This window comes from Oenanthe melanoleuca, chromosome 6 (assembly GCF_029582105.1).
Source record: "Oenanthe melanoleuca isolate GR-GAL-2019-014 chromosome 6, OMel1.0, whole genome shotgun sequence".
Taxonomy (NCBI): Eukaryota; Metazoa; Chordata; class Aves; order Passeriformes; family Muscicapidae; genus Oenanthe; species Oenanthe melanoleuca.
In genome coordinates this window covers 16,397,521-16,419,173 of record NC_079340.1, presented here as the reverse complement: position 1 = coordinate 16,419,173, position 21,653 = coordinate 16,397,521, and the positions used below count along the sequence as shown (strand labels likewise).

At 50.6% G+C, this 21,653-nt stretch overlaps 2 protein-coding genes across 9 annotated transcripts in view; one reads left to right on the top strand and one right to left on the bottom strand.

The window, feature by feature from the left end:
- Nucleotides 1–9,237: 9,237 nt before the first annotated feature.
- The window catches only part of LOC130255015 (translation initiation factor IF-2-like), a 102,194-nt gene continuing 89,778 nt past the window's right edge, over nt 9,238–21,653 (bottom strand). Inside the window, exons 1-2 of one of the 5 annotated variants that reach the window (XM_056495259.1) lie at nt 10,675–10,930; nt 9,238–9,818 (exon numbers count right to left, since the gene is read on the bottom strand). In XM_056495259.1, coding sequence (XP_056351234.1) covers nt 9,490–9,818; nt 10,675–10,810 — 465 coding nt within the window. In that variant the 5' untranslated portion in view covers nt 10,811–10,930 and the 3' untranslated portion in view covers nt 9,238–9,489. Of the gene's footprint in view, nt 9,819–10,379; nt 10,931–15,803; nt 16,313–21,653 lie in introns of those variants that run through there. The other 4 variants (XR_008840845.1, XM_056495260.1, XM_056495258.1 and 1 more) reach the window with 4 other exon arrangements.
- The window catches only part of PAX2 (paired box 2), a 98,106-nt gene continuing 91,941 nt past the window's right edge, over nt 15,489–21,653 (top strand). For 3 of the 4 annotated variants that reach the window (XM_056495255.1, XM_056495257.1, XM_056495253.1), the window contains exon 1: nt 15,506–15,653. In XM_056495255.1, the coding sequence (XP_056351230.1) occupies nt 15,629–15,653 (25 nt within the window). In that variant the 5' untranslated portion in view covers nt 15,506–15,628. Of the gene's footprint in view, nt 15,654–21,653 lie in introns of all 4 variants that reach the window. The other variant, XM_056495250.1, reaches the window with a different exon arrangement.

The following is a 21,653-nucleotide window of genomic DNA, read 5'->3' as shown; positions in this document are numbered from 1 at the left end:
TGGGATTATATAGGTCACTTGAGACTTTCCTAAAGCACCTAATCACACAGAGTGAAGAAAAATTCTGCTCCCCACCTGAGGAGGGATACCCAAAGGACCAACCCATATTCCCTATGCTGGAGTGGTTTCCACCAGAACACAACTGGTGAAGCATTCAACAATCCCAGAGCATTACCCAGTGGTTAGCAATGTAGCCAAGTGCAGGCAGAGCAGTACTGAGGCTCCTGAAACAGTATTAGGAAGTTTGGCTCATCATCAGCCCCTGATGCGAGTTCCTTCCTTTGCCCAAGCAGACTGCTGATTAACTGGGAATTAAGCTGGCATGAGACAAGAGCTTGTTGATGTCTCTATAAAGCTTCAGCTGATAGACAAAAATAACTTTCATGTTGTCTATTCTGCTCCATCTTCTGCAAACACGCCTGGTTCCGCCAGACTGTCAGCAGAGGTCCTCTCCATACTGTAGCTTCCTGCTTGTACTCAAAAGGAGCAGCTTGCTTGTGCTCCCTTAGCCACACAGCCATGTTCAGCCACCTGCAGGCTCACACTCACATGTGCCCCACACTGTCCCACTCGTGACTCAGACACCTGCACATGTATTCACAGGTAATAATCCCCAGGCTGCCTGCATAGGAGCATCCACCAAGTGTTCGAGGAAACACAGGGGAACTTACATTGTCACATAGGCACACACACGTTTTCTCACCTCACTCTCAGGCAAAATTGTATCCATACCTTCACTTGCAGAGATACATCCATCTCCTATTCATCCACCACCCAAGCATTCACATGCACCACAGCACAGATACCACATACAAAACCCATACCCATATGCTAAGATAAATTAGTACTTACTCACATGCAAAACATGCATACAACATGCATATTTGAACATGCTTGCAGAGACTGCAAATACACTGCAAACCTACAGAAAGAAATACTTTTAAGTTGTTCTCATTTATGTGTGTGCAAAGCAACCTCACTGACAAATGAATTGCTGACGTTTCCATAAGGGGAAGAGTTGCTCTTTGCTAAAATTATTATCTTTTTATTATTATTTTATTATTATATTTTTCTCTTTGCAGTTCACCACTGGTTTAGAAACATGGAGCAGTCTAAACAGATATTTGTTGCCATAATTATCATTAAAGATTCTTCAGAAACCAGTTTAAGAGAAAAAAAAATCAGCCCTATTCCTGTTGCCCACCACTGCTGCTTGTACTACAGCAGTACCAGGTCCCAGGAAGGGATCAGGAGGGCACAGTGAGGATCTAAATTCCTTCCCATGCAGCACCAGAGATGGTGGTAGGGCCTGTTTTGCCTGGATGAGCAGTACCTGCTTGCACCCTCTCCCCTTTCCCACTGCACAGCTCTGTGCCTCCACCTTCCTGGCAAACACACATGGCTTTCCTCTCTGGATTTACCCAGCTCTCACCCACCTCTCCAGATCTGTGCAAGCACTAAAAGGCAGCTAGGCAGCTGGGACAGGTTGACATCATGGTCTCTGACACACACATTTACATCCTCAACACATCCACTGCTGTGAATTTGAATTCTCACCTGCACAGAAGAATTTTCTTCTCTCCAAAGGTACTAGCTCATCACTGATCTTTCCAATGGGAATTTTTCATACTTTTTTCAAAGTATATTTTCTTCACTGGTCAGTGATCTGCTAGTAATAGAAAAGCTACATGTATAAATTTATTTGTTTCAGAATTGTCTTTTTCTCTTTTCCCCAACTCTGCCCCCAAGAAGTATGAGGTGCTAAGTCCCAAACTGCTAGCACTTACACAAACACTTTGGCAGATCTGTCTCCAAATCACTTCAGCAGTCATAAGATAGCTTCAAACTGCGTATAAACTTTTCCAGAAGAGATGCAGTGAGTTTAAGGAAAAAGCAAATAAATATGAGGAAAAATTCTGCTGTATTTTTGCTGTTAAAATGAAGAAATTCAAGTTAACTTTGTTTCACATGCCAAAGCAAATGAATGGGGGCTACTGTCCCAGACTAAGAGAACATTAAATTTAAGTCAAGGGTTGCAAATTTTCATATGGGTTTTTGGCCATAAGGACTCATACAAGAGCAAACATGGTCATATCAGAAAAGCATCTAGCAATGAATTCTTGGAATATTCTCAAAAGCTTCAGGAAAAAAGGTACTGGCACTGAGATATCCTAACACAGATCTTAAGTAGGAGAAGATGTAGTAAAAAGAAATCTGAAGTCTCTATAAGGAATAATCAGAGATAAAGGCTTTGATCTGAAAAAAGTATCCAAACTGTAAAGGGAAGGAGAAGGGGAAAGGGAATGTTCTTAATCTCTCCATCAGATTTTGTCTGACTAAGAACCCTTCACTGATCCTTCAGGAAACCTGGTGTGACCTGCTGGTCTCTTGACAAAAGATCAAACCTGCTCTTGATTCTGTCCAAGCCTGAGGAGGCAACTTAAACATTTTGTTTAATAGTTCTTTACCACATTAACAACATCCTGGTTCCCAGATCTGCTACTCTTTTTCTCTATGCCTTCCACCTACTTTTGCCTGTGCTTCTCACCAATAACACAGAAACACTATCTGTTTTTCATACTTATCTGCTCTGTGTTAACTTTGAAAAGCATTTCTGAAAAGCATCCCATAAGGTTCTCAGATAGGTGCTTTGAAGAAAAATTCTTTCCTAAATGAAAATTTCAGAGCAAAGACTGGTTTGTATCTTTGCCTTCCAAGGTGACACCAGAGAATTAACTAGCTAAATAATGACATTTCTGTTAAAGTAATCTAACCTATCTGCACCATTTTATTTTTAAGAGAAACTTGTATCTATTAGACTTGTTCACCTTTTAAAAAATAAATTAAGAAAAGGAATATTATAACTGAAAAATATTTTTTAAAAATTTAGTTGGTTTTATTTGTGTGTGTTGGTTTCAGGTTATTCTTTAACGCTGGACCATATGAATTTATGTGATTAGCCAGTTGTAGGCTTCTAAGAGAAAAATTATACTCAGAAATTACTAGTAATCTTGTTGTGCGTTTTTAAAGAAGAAAAATGTTTTGATTAATAAAATACACAAGATTCCCACTTTCATTCCCAAACCCTGTATCAGTCATGAATCAGTCATAGTTCGAGATACAAACAAATTTCCAAATTTACATCCTTCTCATTTTGTTGCTAAGGTTTGAGCTAGGCTTTTCCTCACAATTATATTAGTTGAAAGTACATCAGAGCTGAGAGTTGCCTGTAATCACTTGACTCTAGGAGATGGGAGTGGAACAAATTGCTGTTAGGGTAATCTTGGGGACAGTATTCCAAGAGCTGTCAGGGCAGTTTCTGAAGGTAGCTGGTAGGTGAGGCCGGGAGGCAGCCCTCACATATGCCCTGCAACAAACACAGAAAACCCCTCCAGTATTTCATTGACACAAGACTCAGGCAGAGCCTGAGACAAAGTTCTTAAATGCTAGTGACCAAGGGAAATAGCAGCACTCAGTCCTTTCAAAATGCAGCCCCTCAGTTAAGAGGCAGCCAGTTCATTGCTACTGCATGATTCCTTTTTCTGCTGGTAGATGATCATTTCTGCTTGCAAGTCTGATTAATTTTTAAGGGCTCTAGATGCTGGGGAGCTTGTGGGGTGGGGGGGAGGTGATTTCCAGCTTTATGTACATCTAAAGGGATTTATTTCATTAGAAGTCTATCTGAATGCATTTTCTGAACATGTACCTCTTCTACACACATCTCAGACTACAGTAAAGCAAACAGCCAGGGCTTGGGCACCTCAGCCCAGCTGAGGTCAGAAACCAGAGAGCCAGTCGAGCTCGACTGACTGACATCAGGACTTGCTCTGAAGCTGCTGCTCTGTGGAGCACCCCAATCAACCCACAGACAGAACTGAGGAAGAAGAGGAAAAATAAGTGCCTAACTTTCCCTTCTTGTGGGCAGCCCTGGGAAGGCCTGCTGCTCACACCTGCAGCACAGGCAGCTCCCAGGCTGTCAGCAGAACACAGCAGCAAGGGAGGGGGCAGAGGGAGCAGAGCTGGGCGGGCTATAGCCCCCATCCCCGGTGAAGTGACCGGGGCTGGGCCATCACCACCCCTGCCCCACCTCCAGCTCTGCCCGAGGCACACCCAAGGAGCACAGCAGGGGGCAGGGGATGGAGGCTCCCAAGGCATCGCCCCCTCCCCGAAAAGGGAAACTGAAATAAAAGGCAGAGGGAGCCTTGTGTGTGTTTTTATTATTATTATTTCTGATTAAAGAGGAATTCATTTCATCTTTGCCTCCTGCCAGGGGCTGAGGTGCCGCCATTGAGGTTAACGGTGCGGAAGAATACAAAAAAATTTCATTGAGGAGGATTATAAAAGTTACTAGCTGGAACATTAACAGAAGAGTAACTTGTAAAAAATGCAATATTACAATATTCACAAGGACGGTAGAGCGTGGTAAAGCTATAAAATTCAACATTAAAATCTTCTACAGCCTAGATAACCTAGTTAACAAACATTGTATTGGAACTACTTTCTTTCCGCGGGGCCGGGGGCGGCGGGGCCGGGGCCGGGGCCGGGGCCGGGGCCGGGCAGAGCCGCTCCGCGCTGCCGCTCCCTGCGCTCCAGCAGCATCTGCGCACGGGATGCGCCAGGCGTGGAGCCGGCGCGGCTCCAGCCCCTGATTCAGCACTGATGAACTTCATGCCATTAACAAAGCGTGGGAAGTGATTTGTCCCGTCCAAACCCGCAAACAGGAAGCACGGATTCGTGTCATTTGTCACCAGCACCTAGTGCCCACGCAAATAACAGCCAATATCTTTCCCTGATGGAATTCTACAAAGGGGAGGGAAAAAAAAAAAAACAAAAAAAACCCAAACAAACACAAAACCCAGAACAACCAAAACCCAGGGGAAAAAAAAAAATTAAGAAAAAAAAAAAAAAAAAAAAAGAAAAAAAGAAAAAAGAAAATCAAACACCAAACTGGCGAGGATCCGATATTATTATTACTATTGCTATTACTATTATTATTATTACTAATATTCTGCTCCTAATAATGGTATAATGCAAAGACATCAACCTCAAAGATAAACCGATGCCGTTCTCCCAAAATCGGCAGAGAGAGTTTTAATCTTTAGAGTCTCCTACATCAGGAGAAACTTATTTTGTTGTGTGTTATTTTAGTGTTGTTTGTGCCGCATCCTTCTGCCCCCACCCCCTTCCCTCTGCGCCCTCGCTCCCTGTGTTCTGGGGGCTGCGGAGTCGCGGGAAGCAGATAGTGTGAAAGGGCCGGGAGAGAGGGAGAGGGAGCGAGAATTGCTCTGAGCGACTGCGGAGTGGAATTCAGTTCCCTGGGGAGTTAGCAGACAGTTTGTGGAGATGTTACTCCAGAGTTTCAGACTATGATAAATATGATAATTTGTATAAAATTTGAATGGGTTCTTGTTTTCAGGGAGAATGCCTCCGATGATGAATGTTCATGATTTTCAGATAGATGGCTGATAAAAAGTGTATTGAATTGTTGAAAGCGATTTTAATTTTAATTCTCTACCTGCAGATGTCTGATAATAATAATGTCTCCTAATAAAATAGGAAGGTGTCAGTTTAAGCAGCAGTATTTCGCTTCACTTCATCCTTCCCATCCCCAGACTGTGGCAACATTAACCTCTTCTTATAAAAAGGCACATAAAATTATTATAATTACAGAGTTATTAATTTTAAAAAGAGGGTTAGCAGGATTTTTTATTATTATTAATAGAGCTCGCAAAGAACCCCTGCAAGTAAATCCCCGTGTGAAATGATGGATCCGATTGCTAATTCTATTATTAGGTATTGCCTAGGAATTGCCTTTCGGGTTTTTAATTAGAGTAATTGAAACTAGAAGAGGCGGGGCTGATTATTTTTATTTTTCCCCCTTTGTTATTATTTAAAAGTCATTGATAATGCTCCCTGCATTCAGATATCGTCTTCAGAAGGAGACTTACAACAAAGCAACAAAGGGAAAACAGACAGATCCGCGGGTCTGAAGCTTGAAACTCCCAAGCCAGCAGTGTGCGTGTATTAGGTTAATTGGGTTTTGTGGGTCTGGGGGATCTCTGAGACTATCCCCAACCCAGCTCTTGCTGCCTCTGAGCTGGGCTGATATTTCATGTGTGAAAAAAAGAAGAAAAAAAAAAAAAAAAAAACACCAAAAAAACAAACCAACAACAACAACTCTGGTAACATGAAATCAATGACCTGGCAGTTACACTCTAATTAGCGCCTCCTGCGAAGCAGCCCAAAGCCAGCGCAGGGAAGCCGCACGCAGGCACCGCACGCCGGGGAGCGGAGGGCTGCGGTTCCCGGAGCCGGGGGCAGCCCGCTCCGTGCGAGCCTTCCCGGCGCGGCTGCACCGCGCCCGCTGCGCACCTGCGGCTCCCCCGCGCAGCGCAGGGCGCGGGGCTGCTCGGCCGGCAGCGGCACCGGCCCCGCTCCCCGGGCAGCCGCCGAGAAACCCCCGGCTCCGCTCTCGCTTGCCCGAGCTATTTTTCTCTCGCCCTGAAAATAGCAGACAATATTGTCCATTCATCAGAAAGGCAGGAATTTGGTGCTTCTGGTTGACTCCGAGACGGGTAATTCAGGGAGAAATGAAAGCTGGATAAATGACTCGGTAGTGTGAATTAGTACGGAGGGTGCAAGCCGCCTGGCAGAGAAGTGCGATTTTATAAACAACGGCATCATCTGGCAAAAGGGTAAAGAACTGTGCAGAGCTCAGAGCTTTTCTAAAGCATCACATTGATATTTTATAAATGGAGAAGAGGGGGGAGAGAGATACATGTGATATATGTTCATAAGCACAGGCTATGCAAGCACAAGGGAACATTCCCGTTCAGATCCCCACACAGGTGCATCTCACCACGCACTAAATGCTCCCTAGCTGTCTCCCAAAGAAATAGTTCTATGCAATAAAATATATATAAATTAAAGTCTCTTCATTTTGATATAAAGATTCGGGTTTATATTATATATTTCTTATATATTGCCACGTATTCCTCTCCACAGACGAATCTATTTTGGGTATATGTGCGTAGCTGTGAACATAACATATATACTTATAGTTATACAGGGAATCTGAGAGTTGGCAATACGTCTAGCAATGAGAGTGCTCGTTATATATATGGTTGCATAAAGGATCGTGTATAGATACATTAAGTCCCATTAAGACAGTGAATGTCGGTCCGCACCGTTTCGCACACGAAATTACAATTACAAGTTCCCGACTAAATAACAGGAGGAAATTGTCAGAAGCTGGGGTGGTCCGGTCCCCCGGCCTGGTGCCTGCGACCTTCTTCTCAATGGGGTGCCATTGGACTTAAGAAACCGGAGATAGGGAAAGGTATTTATTCAGGGCGATTAGAAAGCAGGTACCGCTTCAAAAAATGGATTTATTAAGGGGGAAAAGGAGTCGAAATTATTGTTTAAAAAATGCGCATAAACGAGTCTAACAAAGTAGGGAAGCAGAAGCATATTGGCGTGTAAGGTATCACACTGGAACTGCTTCCACTTCAAACCTCGGGATTAATCAAAGAAATCGGTGCGGCTGATGAGGAGTTATTCAGCAGCTGAGCTCTGGAAAACTGCATCCCTGCTTTCTTTATACATTTTATTATTTTCAATTGGTTTGAAAAATTAGAAGTGTTTAGAAAAAAGAAATACACATTTCTTCTTCCAGCGGGTTGGAAAGCTTTGATTTTATCCCCCCCCATCCTCTCTCTCTTATCTTTCATTCCCTTTCTATTTTTTCTTTCTCTCAAGTTTGTGATGGGGACCGCAAGGAAAGATGCTTTTGAGAAAGAAATTGAAGCGCCTTTTTGGAGGGCACTGCTCTCCTTCGCCCCACCCTCAGCATTCCTAACTCCTGTTTTTACCGACCATGCCAGCCCTGGCAGCCAGCAGCCCGGGCGTTCTGTAGCCTCCGACACCAGGCAGGGAAGAGACAGATCTGGGCTCTTCCTGACAGTTCCCCTCCATTGTGCTCTTAAACCTCCCCCTGGCAGGGCTCGGCAAACGCTTCTTTGTCCGCTTAGGAGTGGCCGTGGCAGGGAGAGGCGAGTGCTTCCCCTTTACATGGACATCCGTCGATGCCAAAACTTTCTTAGGAAACTTGGAGGAAAACTCGACTTCTGACAATCGGGTAGAGATGACGACTGCCAGAGTTGCCCGTGGCCGCTAGCTTTAACTTTTTCTGCTTTCAAAACAGATGGGAAAACTCCTCTTTTGAGGAGAAGGAGAATACCCTCCATCGGGTGATTCTTGAGTGCAAATCTTTAATGCTGTTGAATCAGAGCCTCTGTCTCTTGGCCGCTCGCAGACAAAGTTGACAAGCTAAGGGGATGGTGAAGAGCGAAAGTTACTGGCACGGGTGGGAAAAGGCAGGAGCGGCCGCACCCCTCCGCGCTCGCTCGCTGGGGTGTCACGCCTGTCCCTGTCCGGGCACACATGGACCGCTCGGGAAATAATCCCCCGAGAGCGATTCCTATTGATCGCCGGGCGAAGAGCAGCGGATTGCATCTCTCCCCTGACGGTCGACGACGTGTGACGGTGGAGGGTATAGGGCGGGGAGGGGACGGCAGGGGGGGAGGGGGCGGAGGGAGAGAGGGGAAGAGGGAGTTCTTGGGCCAATTTATCAGTTATTAAAGGACCCTTCCTAGACCTGCAGAGCTCAGGGGCATTTCTCATCTCAACTCCAAATAGAAAAAAAAAATGTAGTCAGCTATCTTTAATCATTGACTCGAGGGCACATTTCACATCATCTCTCAAATCTGCATTTTTTATGAAGTGGCCAAAACGTGTGCTGTGTGCCTAATTTTCTCTCCCTTACAGGCGTTAAGAACAGTAATGAGAAATCGGCTGGAAATTAACTTGCTTCTGCCCCTGCAGCCTTCCCCCCTCATGAGAGACTGGAACTTTTATCCCCCTCACACACATTTTTATATCAACTGGTTCAGAGCCCGGGGGCTGCCGGGGTTGCGGGGCAAGGGGAGGAGGAGGAGGGAGCTGCTCGCATCAGAGTTACGAGACAGACCTGCAAAGTTCCCTTTTCTCTACAGCTCCCAGACCATAACAGAGATTCTTGTCACAAGGACAATGGTTGTGTTCCCGGGAAAAGGTGAAAGGCACACGAGTTACATCTCCCCGGCTTTTACTCTTCCACTCAGTGTTCCTCTCTCAAACCTACTGCAGCCTACAAAATACTGAAAACTCAGCGTGTCCAAGAGATCTGGGGACCAGAGAGGCAATGGATGTAGGAGGATATTTATTTTCTATGCTTTAATATACGGAAACACATTATCATTGTTGTCATTATTGTTCCTCTTATCATTACTAGTGCCTGGAGTATTGGAGTTTTCCACCGAGGTCTGGAGTTTTCCATCGACGTGGAGACGGCGTGTAAGGACAGGCTGTCTGGGAAGGGAGAGCCACTGCTTCCTCACTTCTTGCACCTTGAGGTCTATTTTTTGTTGCTCCCGTAGCTGTTCCCCAACACTAGCCCCCGCGCCTGGCAAGAGCAGCGGAGCAAGGCAGCCCAGCCGTGCCGCCACTTGCTCCCTCCCCATCCCGAAGAAAGCCTTGCCCGGGGGAAAAGCAGGTTCTTCCCTTCCCTCGTCTTGCCAGGGAACTGTTGCTTCTTCGTATTGGCCCTGACCGAGCCGCTCCTGCTGCTACCCCCGGGACCCCCGGGCTGCCGAGGGTGGCCAGGGCTGGAGAGCCGGGAGGGGCCAGCGCCCGCTGCCCGCTGCCCGACGGGAGGCGCTTCCTCGGGGGAAGCTGCTCCTCCTGCTCCGGGGCACTCGCAATGGAAACTGGAAGTGAACCTAAAAAAGAAAAGTGCGGTGAAAAATAATTCTTACAGCTCAAAACAGCGTAAAGCTGAGATTTAGGAGCTCCATAAAATGCCAATGGGGAAATCACCTCGGCGCAGGCCGCCATAAATGTTTCAGCTTTTCTGTTCTAATTCTCATGTCTACCAAGTGTTTGACGGCTCTTAAAAACCTCTTTACTCTTTACTTATTTTCCTTTCCTTTCCTTTCTTTTCCTTTTATCCTTTCCTTTCTTATCCTTTCTCTTTCTCTGCCCCCTTATTCACTTGTTTCTGTCCACAAACGCTAGAAAGGTGGGGGGTTGTTTTCGTCTTCCCAGATTTTCTATTTTTCCCCCATTCTGTCCATTTATCCATCCATCCATCCATCCATCCATCCATCCATCCATCCATCCAGCCATCCATCCATCCATCCCCCTTTCATCATCAAATTAAACGTCCCCTTCTTTATTCAGACCTTTTTCTCTAATATCAGTAAAGATCAATGTCTGTCTGTCTACCCATTTATCCTGATTTCCATCTTCTCACTTAAGTTCCATGCTTCTTTTATTTTCACTTTCTTTTGCACATTGGCACAGGGCGTGCACTGCTGCCTCAGTCTCTCATGGTTTTTACGTGATCTTCCATTTTTCCTTTCCTTTTCTCCAATTTTGACAACGGCGAGCGGAAGCCCCGCGCCTACGTGTCCACCTCCCTCTCTCCAGATTCCCCAAGCCCCGCAGATTCCCCTGGCCTTCGGACCCAGGCTGTCCTTAAGCACAGGGCGCCCGCAGGCCGTCTGGCTGCCGGGTCCCCTTCCTTGAGACAGAAACTTGTGTTGAACTACCTGGAGAAGAAATAAGAGATCTCACCGACGTCTCCCCAGCTCTCGGGAGAGCACTGCCGCCCTCCCGCCCCCAGCCCCGCGCAGGGGCTGCGGTAGTCCCGACCAAGGGACTCGTTTTGCCAGCCACCGCCTCCAACCGGGACCACCAGCCGTGCAAACATTCTGGGAAGCGCTTTTGAATCTAAACGTCACCACAGGGCAGCGAGGGATGATCAGTGCCCGGCTAGGGGCTGGGGCAGTCCCCCGGCCGGGCCGAGCGCGGCGCCGTGCCCGGCAGCGCCGATCTGCACTGCCCCCTCTGGCGGGACGCGCCCGCCCGCCCGGCACCGGGCCCGGGGCTGCTGCTGGCCCGCCGGGAGCCCCGGGCCAGCCAAACCGCGCCCTCCTCCCGCCTGCCCCCGAACCGCTGCCGAGCTCCCGGCCTGATTCTTGCCGGGGCACCTGGCTTCCCGCAGCCCGCCTGGTTTCGTGCCCCGGGGCGCCACCGGCCCGCCCGCCCAGCCCAGTCGTCCCTGCGCCGCGTCCCGGTCGGCAACTTCACGCCAAGGCCCCTGCATCGACGTGGCCTGGGCAGCTAACCCTGTTCCATCCCTCCCGCCCACCTCCCATCCCCGCCAGCCCCGGGCACCCCGCCGGAGAGACCCGCAGGCAGCGATAGCCCCTGCGGCTGCCATCCCACGGCAACCCTAACCCACTGCCCCAAGCATTCACCCCACCCACCCCAAACTTCTCGCAAACTCCTTCCCACTCCGCTGCTCCGACACCAGCTCAGCCACGGGAAAGGCAGCCTTTCCCAGTGCCAGAAGCATCCCTGCAACTTTGGTAGCTCCAGATATTCCTGCTCATCTCACAGCCTCTACGGACAGCCTCGGAACAGGGGAGAGGCTCACTCCCTGCCCTGCTCCTCTCACCTCCCCCTCTGTCCTCCCCCGTTCCGCCATCACCATGGAAAGGCACCAGGTGGCCAGCCCAACACTAAGGCAATAGTGCGGGGCAGAGGGACAGGGGCACGGACATCCCGCACCTGTGAAGTCACCCCGAAACTCTCGGGAAAGGACTGGATCTGCCCGTGCACGGCTGCCGGCCGGACGAACCGCAGGAAGAGGTCTCTGAGTGTCGAAGCCCCCAGCCGGGGTCCAACCTCGCCTCTCTCCTTGTGTCTCCCCTGCCTGTCCCTCTGCAGGTCCTCTCTTTAATATCCTCTCCACCCTTCAAAGCACACTCTGCCTCAGAGAAAGGGAGAGGAGAGAGGAGACGCTGGACAAAGAGAGAGGCACTCATTTCTTTACAGTGCTCTCAAGCTAAACAGCCCAGCAGTATGAATTTTCCCCCGCCACTGGAAAGCATCCCTGCTCCCCGTGTCGCTAATGTCTGCCCTATTACCTGTTGCACCACTTTCTGTCTCGGACTATGGGGAAAGAGCCTGTCTGCCTCATTTTTGCACGCCACAGCCCTATCAGGAGTTTTTTCCTCAAAACACTTCCTCCTGGTTTCTTTCCTAAAAGGTGCAGGCAGTCAGAGGCCGAGCCCGTAGCGGAGGACTGGGGAGATTTTCCCGAGTGGTACGAGCGGCCGCGGCCAGGGGGAAGCGGCGGCCGGTGCTGGCTGGGAGCAGGGAGAGCCGCGCTCCCTCTGCCTCCGCATTTCCCTGGGAACTTTCTATTACGGAGTTAACTATTAACTGCAGGAAAGCAGGCAATTTTCTTCGGAATGCGAACTATTTCCTTTATCCAGCAGATAGATGTTTGAGGTGATTGATTAATATGGAAATTGATATTAAAATACGTGTCGCAGAACACTTTTCCCGTAGTCACAGTCCCACGGCTACTGCCGCACGGAGGAACAGGGCAAGCAACGCGAACTGCTGCTGCCGAGGGCTTTCCTGGTTCGCCAAGAAATGTTTTAATTGTGAAATAATGCAGATATAATTATAATAGCTCGCATTAATACATCTGTACAGTGCTGAGCGAAAGGGCACACTGAGGGCGCACAGCAGCACTCACGGGGGAGAAGAAACGCCGGGGGTCCCGCCACAGAAGGGGAAGGTGTTGGGAAAATGCTTGGCGCTCCCCTCGGGAGCAAAGGCGAGGGTGAGCGTCCAACGTGTCGGCAGAGTAAAGAGCCGAGATTCACGCATATAGAGATGGTGCAGAGCCAAACAGGTACGCTGTAACCATTCCTGGGGCACTAGTCTGCTGCAAGGGGAGAAACAAGAAATTTTAACAGGGAAGTCTGTAATTCTAGACCCGCGTTAGATTGTACTTCAGCACAGCTTTAAGAGGAAGAGTCGTGTGTCCGTTAAGGTACTCATAATCGTCCACTCCTTTTATCTGCAGCAGCACCTGCGCTCCTTGGTTAAGGGTCGCAGTCTGACACCGAAGAGGAGTGTTACACACCGGGAAACCGGGAAAAGTCCGGTTCCCGTTTATGCCGGCCCCGTGGTGTGTTGCTGATCTCCCTCGGCTAGGCTCGTGCTAATTAACCTGTGCCCCATTTAATTAAGAGAGGGCTCTCCTGGCGGTGCCCCCCGCTCTGCCCGACGGCGCGCAGCCGCACGTCCCCTCCGCCGCCCCGCCAGGCGCTGAACCCCCGGGCAGCCCCAGCCCTGCCGCCCAGCCCGCCCCAAGCCCCCGGGCAACCCGCCGACCCGCCCCGTAGCCCGCAGGGGTGGCTGGCATGGGCACCTGCCCTTCTCGGCCTGCTCGGCTCAGCCTCCTGACGATATTTTTCATGCTTCGCACCCCCGTCCCCCCCCGTTCCCCGCCTTCCCTTCTCTGCCGGTTCACACAAATATTTTACACAGGGAAGGGGAAATTTCCCAGTCTCTTCTGCTCCTTTCCCTCTCTTTCCCGGGTTTACCCCTCTCCCCTTTGCTCCCTTCCCTTCTGTTTCCTTGCCCCTCGCCCCCCCGCCGCCGTTTGTTTGTCCCAATGCCCGGCCGATCATCGCGGTGTATGAAGTTCTAACTGGTTTGTGTCAGGCAGCTCTCTCTAAGCAGTCTGGCGTGACGGATTAAACATCAACTAGTTAAATAAAAATTAATATCAACTGCCTCCTAACTTCTAATGTCATGTTGTTTATAACTAATGAACTGATTAGGGGATAAACACATCAGGAAGACATTTCTGCTTCCCTGCTCTTTCGAGAGAGATTTGCAGAATTCAAAGTGAATCTCCCAGAGTCCCTTCTGGGTTTCTCCCACACCAGTCTGGGGAGGGACGACGGGGATTCCGTGGGGTTTGTTGGGGTAAGGTCGGAGGAATCTGGTGCATGTGTCAGGGTTAGCTGGACTTATTTAAATATCTCACCGAGGAAACATTTCAGCGCGGCTGCGAGCAGGGCTCGGGCTGCGGGGAGGTGAGGAACCACACCAGACAGATCCGGCGGCTGCTGCAGACCGGGCTGGAGACGGCGTCTGAGGCAAATACTCGTTGCTGCAATTATTGACTTTTGGTGCCCCATTTTAATATTTTAAATGAAACCTTTTTTTTTTTTTTTTTCTTTGCTTGAAGAGGCAATCGATGATTTTTAAGTGATATGAAGGAAAGCGTTCCCTCCGCCTTCCTTATTTTTACAATTCTTCACTTGTCTGGGGCGTGCTTTTCGCCAGTCCGCGATGCTAACATTTTCCTAAACACTTTAGAAAAAGAAACACATGCACACACATAACCCCCAACAGCCTCATCTTGGAGAGGTCCCAAGCTTTTAAATACTGTTTGCCCAGCACCGCCGGCTCTGACAAGACAATAATAACAGGGGAAGCTTTTTAAAACCAATTTAGCAAATGCAGAAATGTAATTTTAATGAAGAATCGATAGCAGAATGGTTCATTTTTCCTGGGACTCCTTGTTGGAGCTGAGAGAGACTTTCAATCAATGGGGAGGTAGAAGGGGGGTAGTAGAAAGAGAGAAAGAAAAATATTCGTTCAGTGATGTCTTTAGCACTGGGAATTTTTCTTCTTTTCTTTAGAGCTTTGTTCTATTTATTATTTATTTATTTTCAGTCGCAAAGCCTTTATCAAAACGTGGTCGTAAGAGCAAGAAAACAGGCGAGTGGACAGATAAATGGATGGATGATGGATAGATGGATGGATGGATGGATGGATGGATGGGTGGATGGATGGGTGGATGGATGGATGGATAATCTCTCAGAGGCTAAAAGCTAGGCGCTCACAGAAGTAGAATTCAGAGGATTGGCTTCTGCCGCCTCCAAACTAAACAGCGGAATCCCCGTCCCCCGCCACCCCACCTGGAGTCTGCCCGGACCCCGAACTGAGAGCTACCAGCTCCCGGGTGGGCTGCGCCACCGTCCAGACCAATCCCCCGCCCGTCCCCGACGCGCTCCCCCCTCAGTCCGAGCCCACCGCCTCCCTTTTCAACTTGGAGGAAGTTCCTCCTCTGTCCCGCGTCCCCCTCTCCCTTGCCAGCCCCTCTCCGAGCACATTTTTATGGTAATAAGACAACAAATTAATCTGCTGTTGCAACAAGACTTCCCTACAGGTAGCCAGCTTGAGGGAGGGGGGCAAGGGGAAGCAGATTCAAAGTCCAGGCGTTGTCCCCCCTCCCGCGGGATCCCCGCGGGACCCCCCCAGCCCCTTTCCTCTCTGGCTGCACAGCCCTGGTAGACTGGAGCAGGTGAGACCTTCTCCAATTTTATAAGCAGCAGCGCTGCATTTGCTTTGATTGTTATTTATTTTCCCCTCCTTTTAGCCTGTCCCGGCTCAGTAGAGCGGTGTTTCTTTCTCTATGGCTGGCTATTTTTTTTTTTTTTTTTTTTTTTTGGTGGTGGTGGTGGTGGTGCTCTGGTGTGTGTGTGTTGTTATCTAAACCGTTTAGTTTTGGGTGGTTGCGCCTAGATCTCGAAAGTCAGCGGGGGAAAGCAAGACACCCAAGCGGGGAGGAGAGAAGCGAAGAAAAGGCCGCGGCGGATCTACTGGCTTGCAGCCGTCCCGGGGAGACGGGCCATTAGGCAGAGGAGCCATGGCTCAGAGCTCAGGGAGAGCAGGTAAGGCGGGGGGGCGCTGAATATTCAGCAGGGAGGGATGAGACCGTCACCCCCAACTCCCTCCTTTGGCAGGAGGCAGCCTGCTTCTGCTCTCCTCCACGCACACCCTCCTCGCCTCGCCAGATCCCCCTCTAACACTTGCTATCTCACCTGATAAATGCCCCTTTTCCTTACGGGTGTCCGCCTCAGCACCCCTCGAAGGGCTGGGTTCCCAGGCGTTTACCGCGGGAGCTTCGCAAGGAGCCGCAGCGGAGCCCGCAGCCGGGAGCGAGAGCCGGGCCGAGCCCCGCTCCGTTCCCTCCCGGCCCGCAGCGGCCCCGGGCGCTTTGCCTCGCCGCCCTCCGGGCGCCCCGGGCGGCCGAGCCAGCCCCTCCATCGGCCTTTGTCTATTTGCCCCAATCCCGGAGGTCCCTCCCGTCCGCAGAAAGTTCAGGGCTTTGCTTAAACTCTTCCTCCACCGACTCCCTCCCCACCTCGGGAAACTTTGCTCGCCGTGCTGGCTCTGGATCTGCGCTGTGCCAGCCTCGGGCCCCTCGGGCAGCCCAGCGCCTCGCCCGGAGCGCGGGGCCGGAGCGCGGGGCCGGGGCGGGCGGGGGCCGGGACTGCCTTGAGCCCCCCAAACCTGCTCCGCCGACGGACGCGCCTCCGGATCGCCCCCGTCTCCCAGTCAGCAATTTTATGATTTGCAAACAAAGCTTCAAACAAACCCCGCTGGAGAGGTTTTCCTCGGCGCTGCCGCTCTCGGTAAAAGCGCAACTACTCGCTTTGGTTCCCTCAAATTAAGTATATAAACAGAGCTTTTAATTTAGGGATTTTTTTTTTTGGTGGGGGGAAAGGACACAGAGGTTTAAAATACAAACCTCGCCGACTGCCAGCACGGAGCCGTGCTGTTGCCCCGGCTGCCAGTCGTTTGCTGCAGGGGAGGCTTGGAAAAGAAAGGCTGCGGCGGGCGCTGGGAACCGAGGCTAGGACCCGGAGCTAACAGTGCTGGTTTTCCTTTGTCATTTCTGATGGAGTCGCAGGGTGGAATATCCCCCACCTAGAGAGGGATTCAAGTGCACAGAGAGACACGTACGAGAGGCAAATAAAAATATTTGCCCTTCAGGAAACCACATCTCTTCTGTCGATAGTTTCCCCACATACAAATGTGTGTGCACCACCTCTGTAAATCTCAATATTAAACACGTTGTGTGCGAATATATATATATGCATATACACGTGCAAGCTTATGTTTTCATAATCGAACCAATTAAATCTATTATATATGCTGTATACTATATATAAATATGACAAAGATTCACCAAAACGTAAAAGAAAATTACAAAGGCAACGAAAAAGGCCTCCTAAAAGGAAAGGCCACAGAGGCAGTATTTTTGCTATTCTGCAGCAAAAATCTTCTGAGCTAAAAATGAAAAAACCCTCAGAAAGTTTGCAAACCTCTCTGTTCCTTTTCCCTTCTGTGTTTTTAAAGGGTCTGCCGAAGTCCCTTTGCATCTGAGGTTTAAATAGGGAGATCAATAGAAAACAGTTGTAATGATCTAATTAATTATGGCAAAATTAAAAGCGAGTAGAAAATCAATCTCTGATGGTGTTGAAGATGGAATTAAATTGATAGTCCATCTGTTCACCTCCTAGACCGTATAAATATGCAACCCAAGGACGGAGCTAATGGGATCGAGCTGCCTGGGAGACTCTCTCATTCTGTCTCTCTTCTTTTTACTTCGTTCCTCCCCGAAGTTCAGCCCCGCAGCCCCCGAGTTCCCGCTTGCAGCCCTCTGTTCACCCACATTCCCCCTCTCGCTGGAGACGAGCAAAACGCTGCTTGTGCCGAGCAACTCAAACCGGCAGCAGTAGCCGCAAATCTGAGGGTACAAAGCCGAGTGGTTGGGAGGGAAAAAAGAAAGCTGAGGAGACAGCGTTCAGTGAGAGCGTGCTCCCTATCGTGATGGTTTTAAATCAAACGGACACGATGATGATGACGATGACAACGGAATAGTTTGAGGATGTTCTCCTCCTTCTGAGCGTCTTTTTTACATTGGTCGCGGGTTCAGGAAAGTCAGCCCTTTCTGTAGCCGGATTCCTATAAAATACTGTGTGTGTTCTGTCAGGGAGAGGCGACACATTGAGTTAGTTTTGTTTGTCCGGTTTTCCCGACTGTGAAGCTCTAAGAGCAGAGACCAAACGGGAGGCCCTCGGTGCCGCCCTGTCCCGGCCCTGTCCCCCTTCCCCACACCTGCCCTGGCCCTGTCCCCGCCGGGCCAACTTTCCCCAAGCGGGCACTGGGCACTCCTGCGCCGGGCTGTCCTCGGGCTTCCACCCGCCTGGCCACCACGGCGACATTCTGCTGAACGACCAGCGCCACTTGAAAATAAAGGAGAATCGGTGTAATTGCTAAATTAGAGGCATTACTGTATTTGCCCGCTAAAAAAAAAAAAAAAAAAAAAAAAAAAAAAAAAAAAAAAAAAGTAGTAAATACCCTCTTTCCCCCATTTCCGCGGTAATTCGTAGGTGCGGAGCTTACGCTAACAGCAGGGAGAGCTAGGGCGAGCTGTCAGGCTGGAGGAGTTCCCCGCCATCCCGGCCGCTTTTTAATCGTGAAAAATTAAAGCTAGGGGCTGCGGTTCCATTGGAAAATAACCAATGAAACCGACGATACTATTGCCCGGTTTAGAGCTGCGCGGGGTGGGACGGTGGGGGAGGGTCGCTTAATAAGTGAAGCCTAAATATAAGTCAGCTAAGACGTGGAATCCCGGGCCCAGATCTAACCGCGTGTGCACACCCCCACTATCGGGGCGAAAAAAATTGACCGTATCTCACCAAGTTGTGTCAATTTAGTTCTGCCAAACCCCGAGAGCCGACGGAGGGAGTCCCGCCGGCTTCGCCTGCCGCCCCCAGCGCCGCGCCGAGGCTGGAGCCGGTCCCGGAGCCCCGCGCAGGGCCGAGCGGGGGAGAAGGGGAGGGGGGAGGGCGGGTCGGGTCGGGCTCTGCCTGCGGGGACTTCCCTGCCAAAGTTTGCCTTCCCCTCACACTTCCCCATCCGGCCAAAAAGAGTGCCCCGGGGGCGGAGGGGGGTGGGCGAGGGGGGGGAGAGCAGCCCGCAGCACCAATCGGATTTATTAATTGATGTATTGAAAAGAAAGATTGATTGACATCTCCTAATGGAAATTACAGCCTCACTTTCCTACCGCACGCTGCCCTCCCGGCTATCCCTTCATAAAGAAACCCTTGAGGCTAAAGGTAGATTTTCATTTAAAGTGCCCCAGTCCTCAATTTCACAGATTAGATACATTTTAAACACAGACGCACATATTGCAAATTAGAAGCTAATTTAATTATAAATCAAAACTGGGCATAAATCTGTGCTCACCACAAAGGATCCATCTAGCAAAATGCTAGAAAAAAACACCTCCCCTAACCCTGGAAAACTGCCTTGCAGAAATAACACTACATATACATTGCCAAAGTTATGGATTGTGCACAGTTTAAAGACATCCACGGGAGATATTTTTCCCCACGCTGGGGGAAGGGTAAAGCCCCGTGTGTCAGAAATCAGCCGTTCACATGGTGACAATTTCTCTTCCTCCTAGAGAAAGGAATTCTCCGACAAATAAAAGTTTGCATTGATGTAGAAGGTTGTAATTCTGAACTTACAGGCTGGGAGGGAGTCAGAAGAGGCAGATTTTTGAAGTCCAGCAGATCAGGATCAACACACACGCGCACACACGCACACACGCACCCACAGAGCCGGGGTTCTTATTGATTGGTGACGTTTGGTTTGCAAACCTCGGAGAGGAGAGGAAGGAGGAAAGCACCAGGGTCCGAGTGAGGAGAAGGAAAGGCAGGCACCCGGGAACAACGCTCCGCGCTCGGAAAACCTCCCTCCCTCTGTGCGTCCCTCCATCCCGGATCCGCTCGTCCTCTCTCCTCTCTGCGTGCCCTCTCCCGCGCCCGCACAGCTGCTCCCTGACTCCGCATCCCACCCCAGCTGCCCAGATGAGGCAGCCAGGGAAACTGGAGGGATTTGGTGTCTGCTCACAGTTCAGTCCTTCCCCACCCCCTCCACCTTCCAGCTCCTTTTTATAAGTTAGAATTCTCCATTTCCCCCACCCTTCCTTTAATCTCTGCCTCTCTTCCTCCACTACGCTGAGAGACACCCCCACTTCTTTCTGCCCCTCCGTTTCCACGCATACTTCATCCCTGTGTGTCTTCTTCCTCAGAGACAGTAAACTCCGAGGCCATTAACAGCTGATGTTAAAGAGGCATGAGTCTTCCTGCCACTTTTTTTAATTAAGCGCCTAACTTGAGCTTTGGCGGCTCCCAGCCAGGGGAAGGGAAGGAGCGAGCCCGTCTTTGCGAACGGCACAGGAGGAGAGAGAGCTAAATTCGCCCGTTTTCCCAGCTTTCCCACAAAGAGGGGAAGGGGAAAGAAAGTTTCCCCACCAACTTACGACCAGTTTCTCCTGAAGCCCTGCAGACTCGCATCTTTTCCCCCGCCGCCAATTCAAGTACTGCTCCGCAGCAGGACCCCCCGCACCCTGCCGGGCAAGCCCCAGCCCTCACCTGCGGCTCTCGCACGGGGCGGAGGGGACGCGCCAGGTCCTTTGTTGGTGCGTTTCCAGCCTTTGTTTAGCGGTGAAAACGAGCCTGCCTTCCCCGACCCAGCTCCCTGCGCATCCCATCCGGCCGGAGAGCGGGCCGTGGCGGAGGGGAGCGGGGGACAGAGACAGGGCTGGGGAGCCACTGCCAGAAACGCGACCGCAGCAACTTTCTCTGGGGAGGTGGATTTGTGTGTGTATAGAAATTGTTCGGGCTCAGCTTGGCTGGGAGGGGAAGGAAGGGAAGGAAGGGAAGGAAGGGAAGGAAGGGAAGGAAGGGAAGGAAGGGAAGGAAGGGAAGGAAGGAAGGAAGGAAGGAAGGAAGGAAGGAAGGAAGGAAGGAAGGAAGGAAGGAAGGAAGGAAGGAAGGAAGGAAGTCAGTCTCGAGGCATATCTATCACTTTCTAGTGCATGTGTGAAGAAGTCTGCTTCCAACTTCCCCCGCCGGCCCAGATGAGGGAGTGGAGCAAAGCGATCGCCCCTCTACCCGGCGGGTCTTTTTGTGCGATCATTTTTGGAGATGTGAATCCCAAGCAGTCATTACCACACTTTGGCCCCTCTGACTGCTGGAATTACCCTTTCCGGGGACTTTAATGGGCAAGCCATAGGGTTTTTCGCTGATCCGCAGCAGTTTTCGCTGCCTCCCTGTTTTTATGGGTGTATTATAGTTAGGGGTTATATAAATGTTTTTGCGTGTGATAACTGTAAATCCTAACATTTGCAAATCGCCCTGAGGCAAACTAACCTTGGACGGGCAGATAGAGGGAGGGAGGATCTCCCACCACTGCTGATTAAAAGGAGACTTTAATAAGCGTCTAATTCACTCATCGGGAGTTTTATGGAGAAATTAGAGGACAAAAAAAAAGACATTTCCAGCGTGGGGGGGAGGAGGCAGTAGAGGGGGGCTCCCACGCCTCTACCCCAGCGGCAGCCCAGGGCAAAGGCAAGAGACAGCTGGGCCTTGCCAGTGGCACAGTCTCCTACCACGAAAGAAGCAGGGTTCACATCTGGGCCAGTTCGTTTTTGGGTCAGAGGGGCAGCACGAAACTCCCCTGCCCTCACGCCCTCTCCGCAGCTCCGGGGCAAAGAAATGAGCAGGCAGACGACGGGAGGGGCTCTGGGAGTGTGGGACAGACAAAAGCAGAGATCGGTGGCAGGAGTTTTGTGGCGAGCGGGTGAAGCTGGCCCGTGGAGGCCGCCTCGACGGGAAACAGGTCTGGGGACCCCACTTGCAGCGGGGGCTTCTCCAGCCCGCACTGGGTGCGATGTTCGGGGGCAGGGATGGAGCCAGGCCCCAGCTCGGTGCTGGGAGCCGTGTGCCCCTCCCTGCCTGCCCCCTTAGGGTGGAAAGGGGCAGGCTGGGCGGCCTGTGCTGAGGCCGCCCTGTCCCCGTATGTCTGTGGCC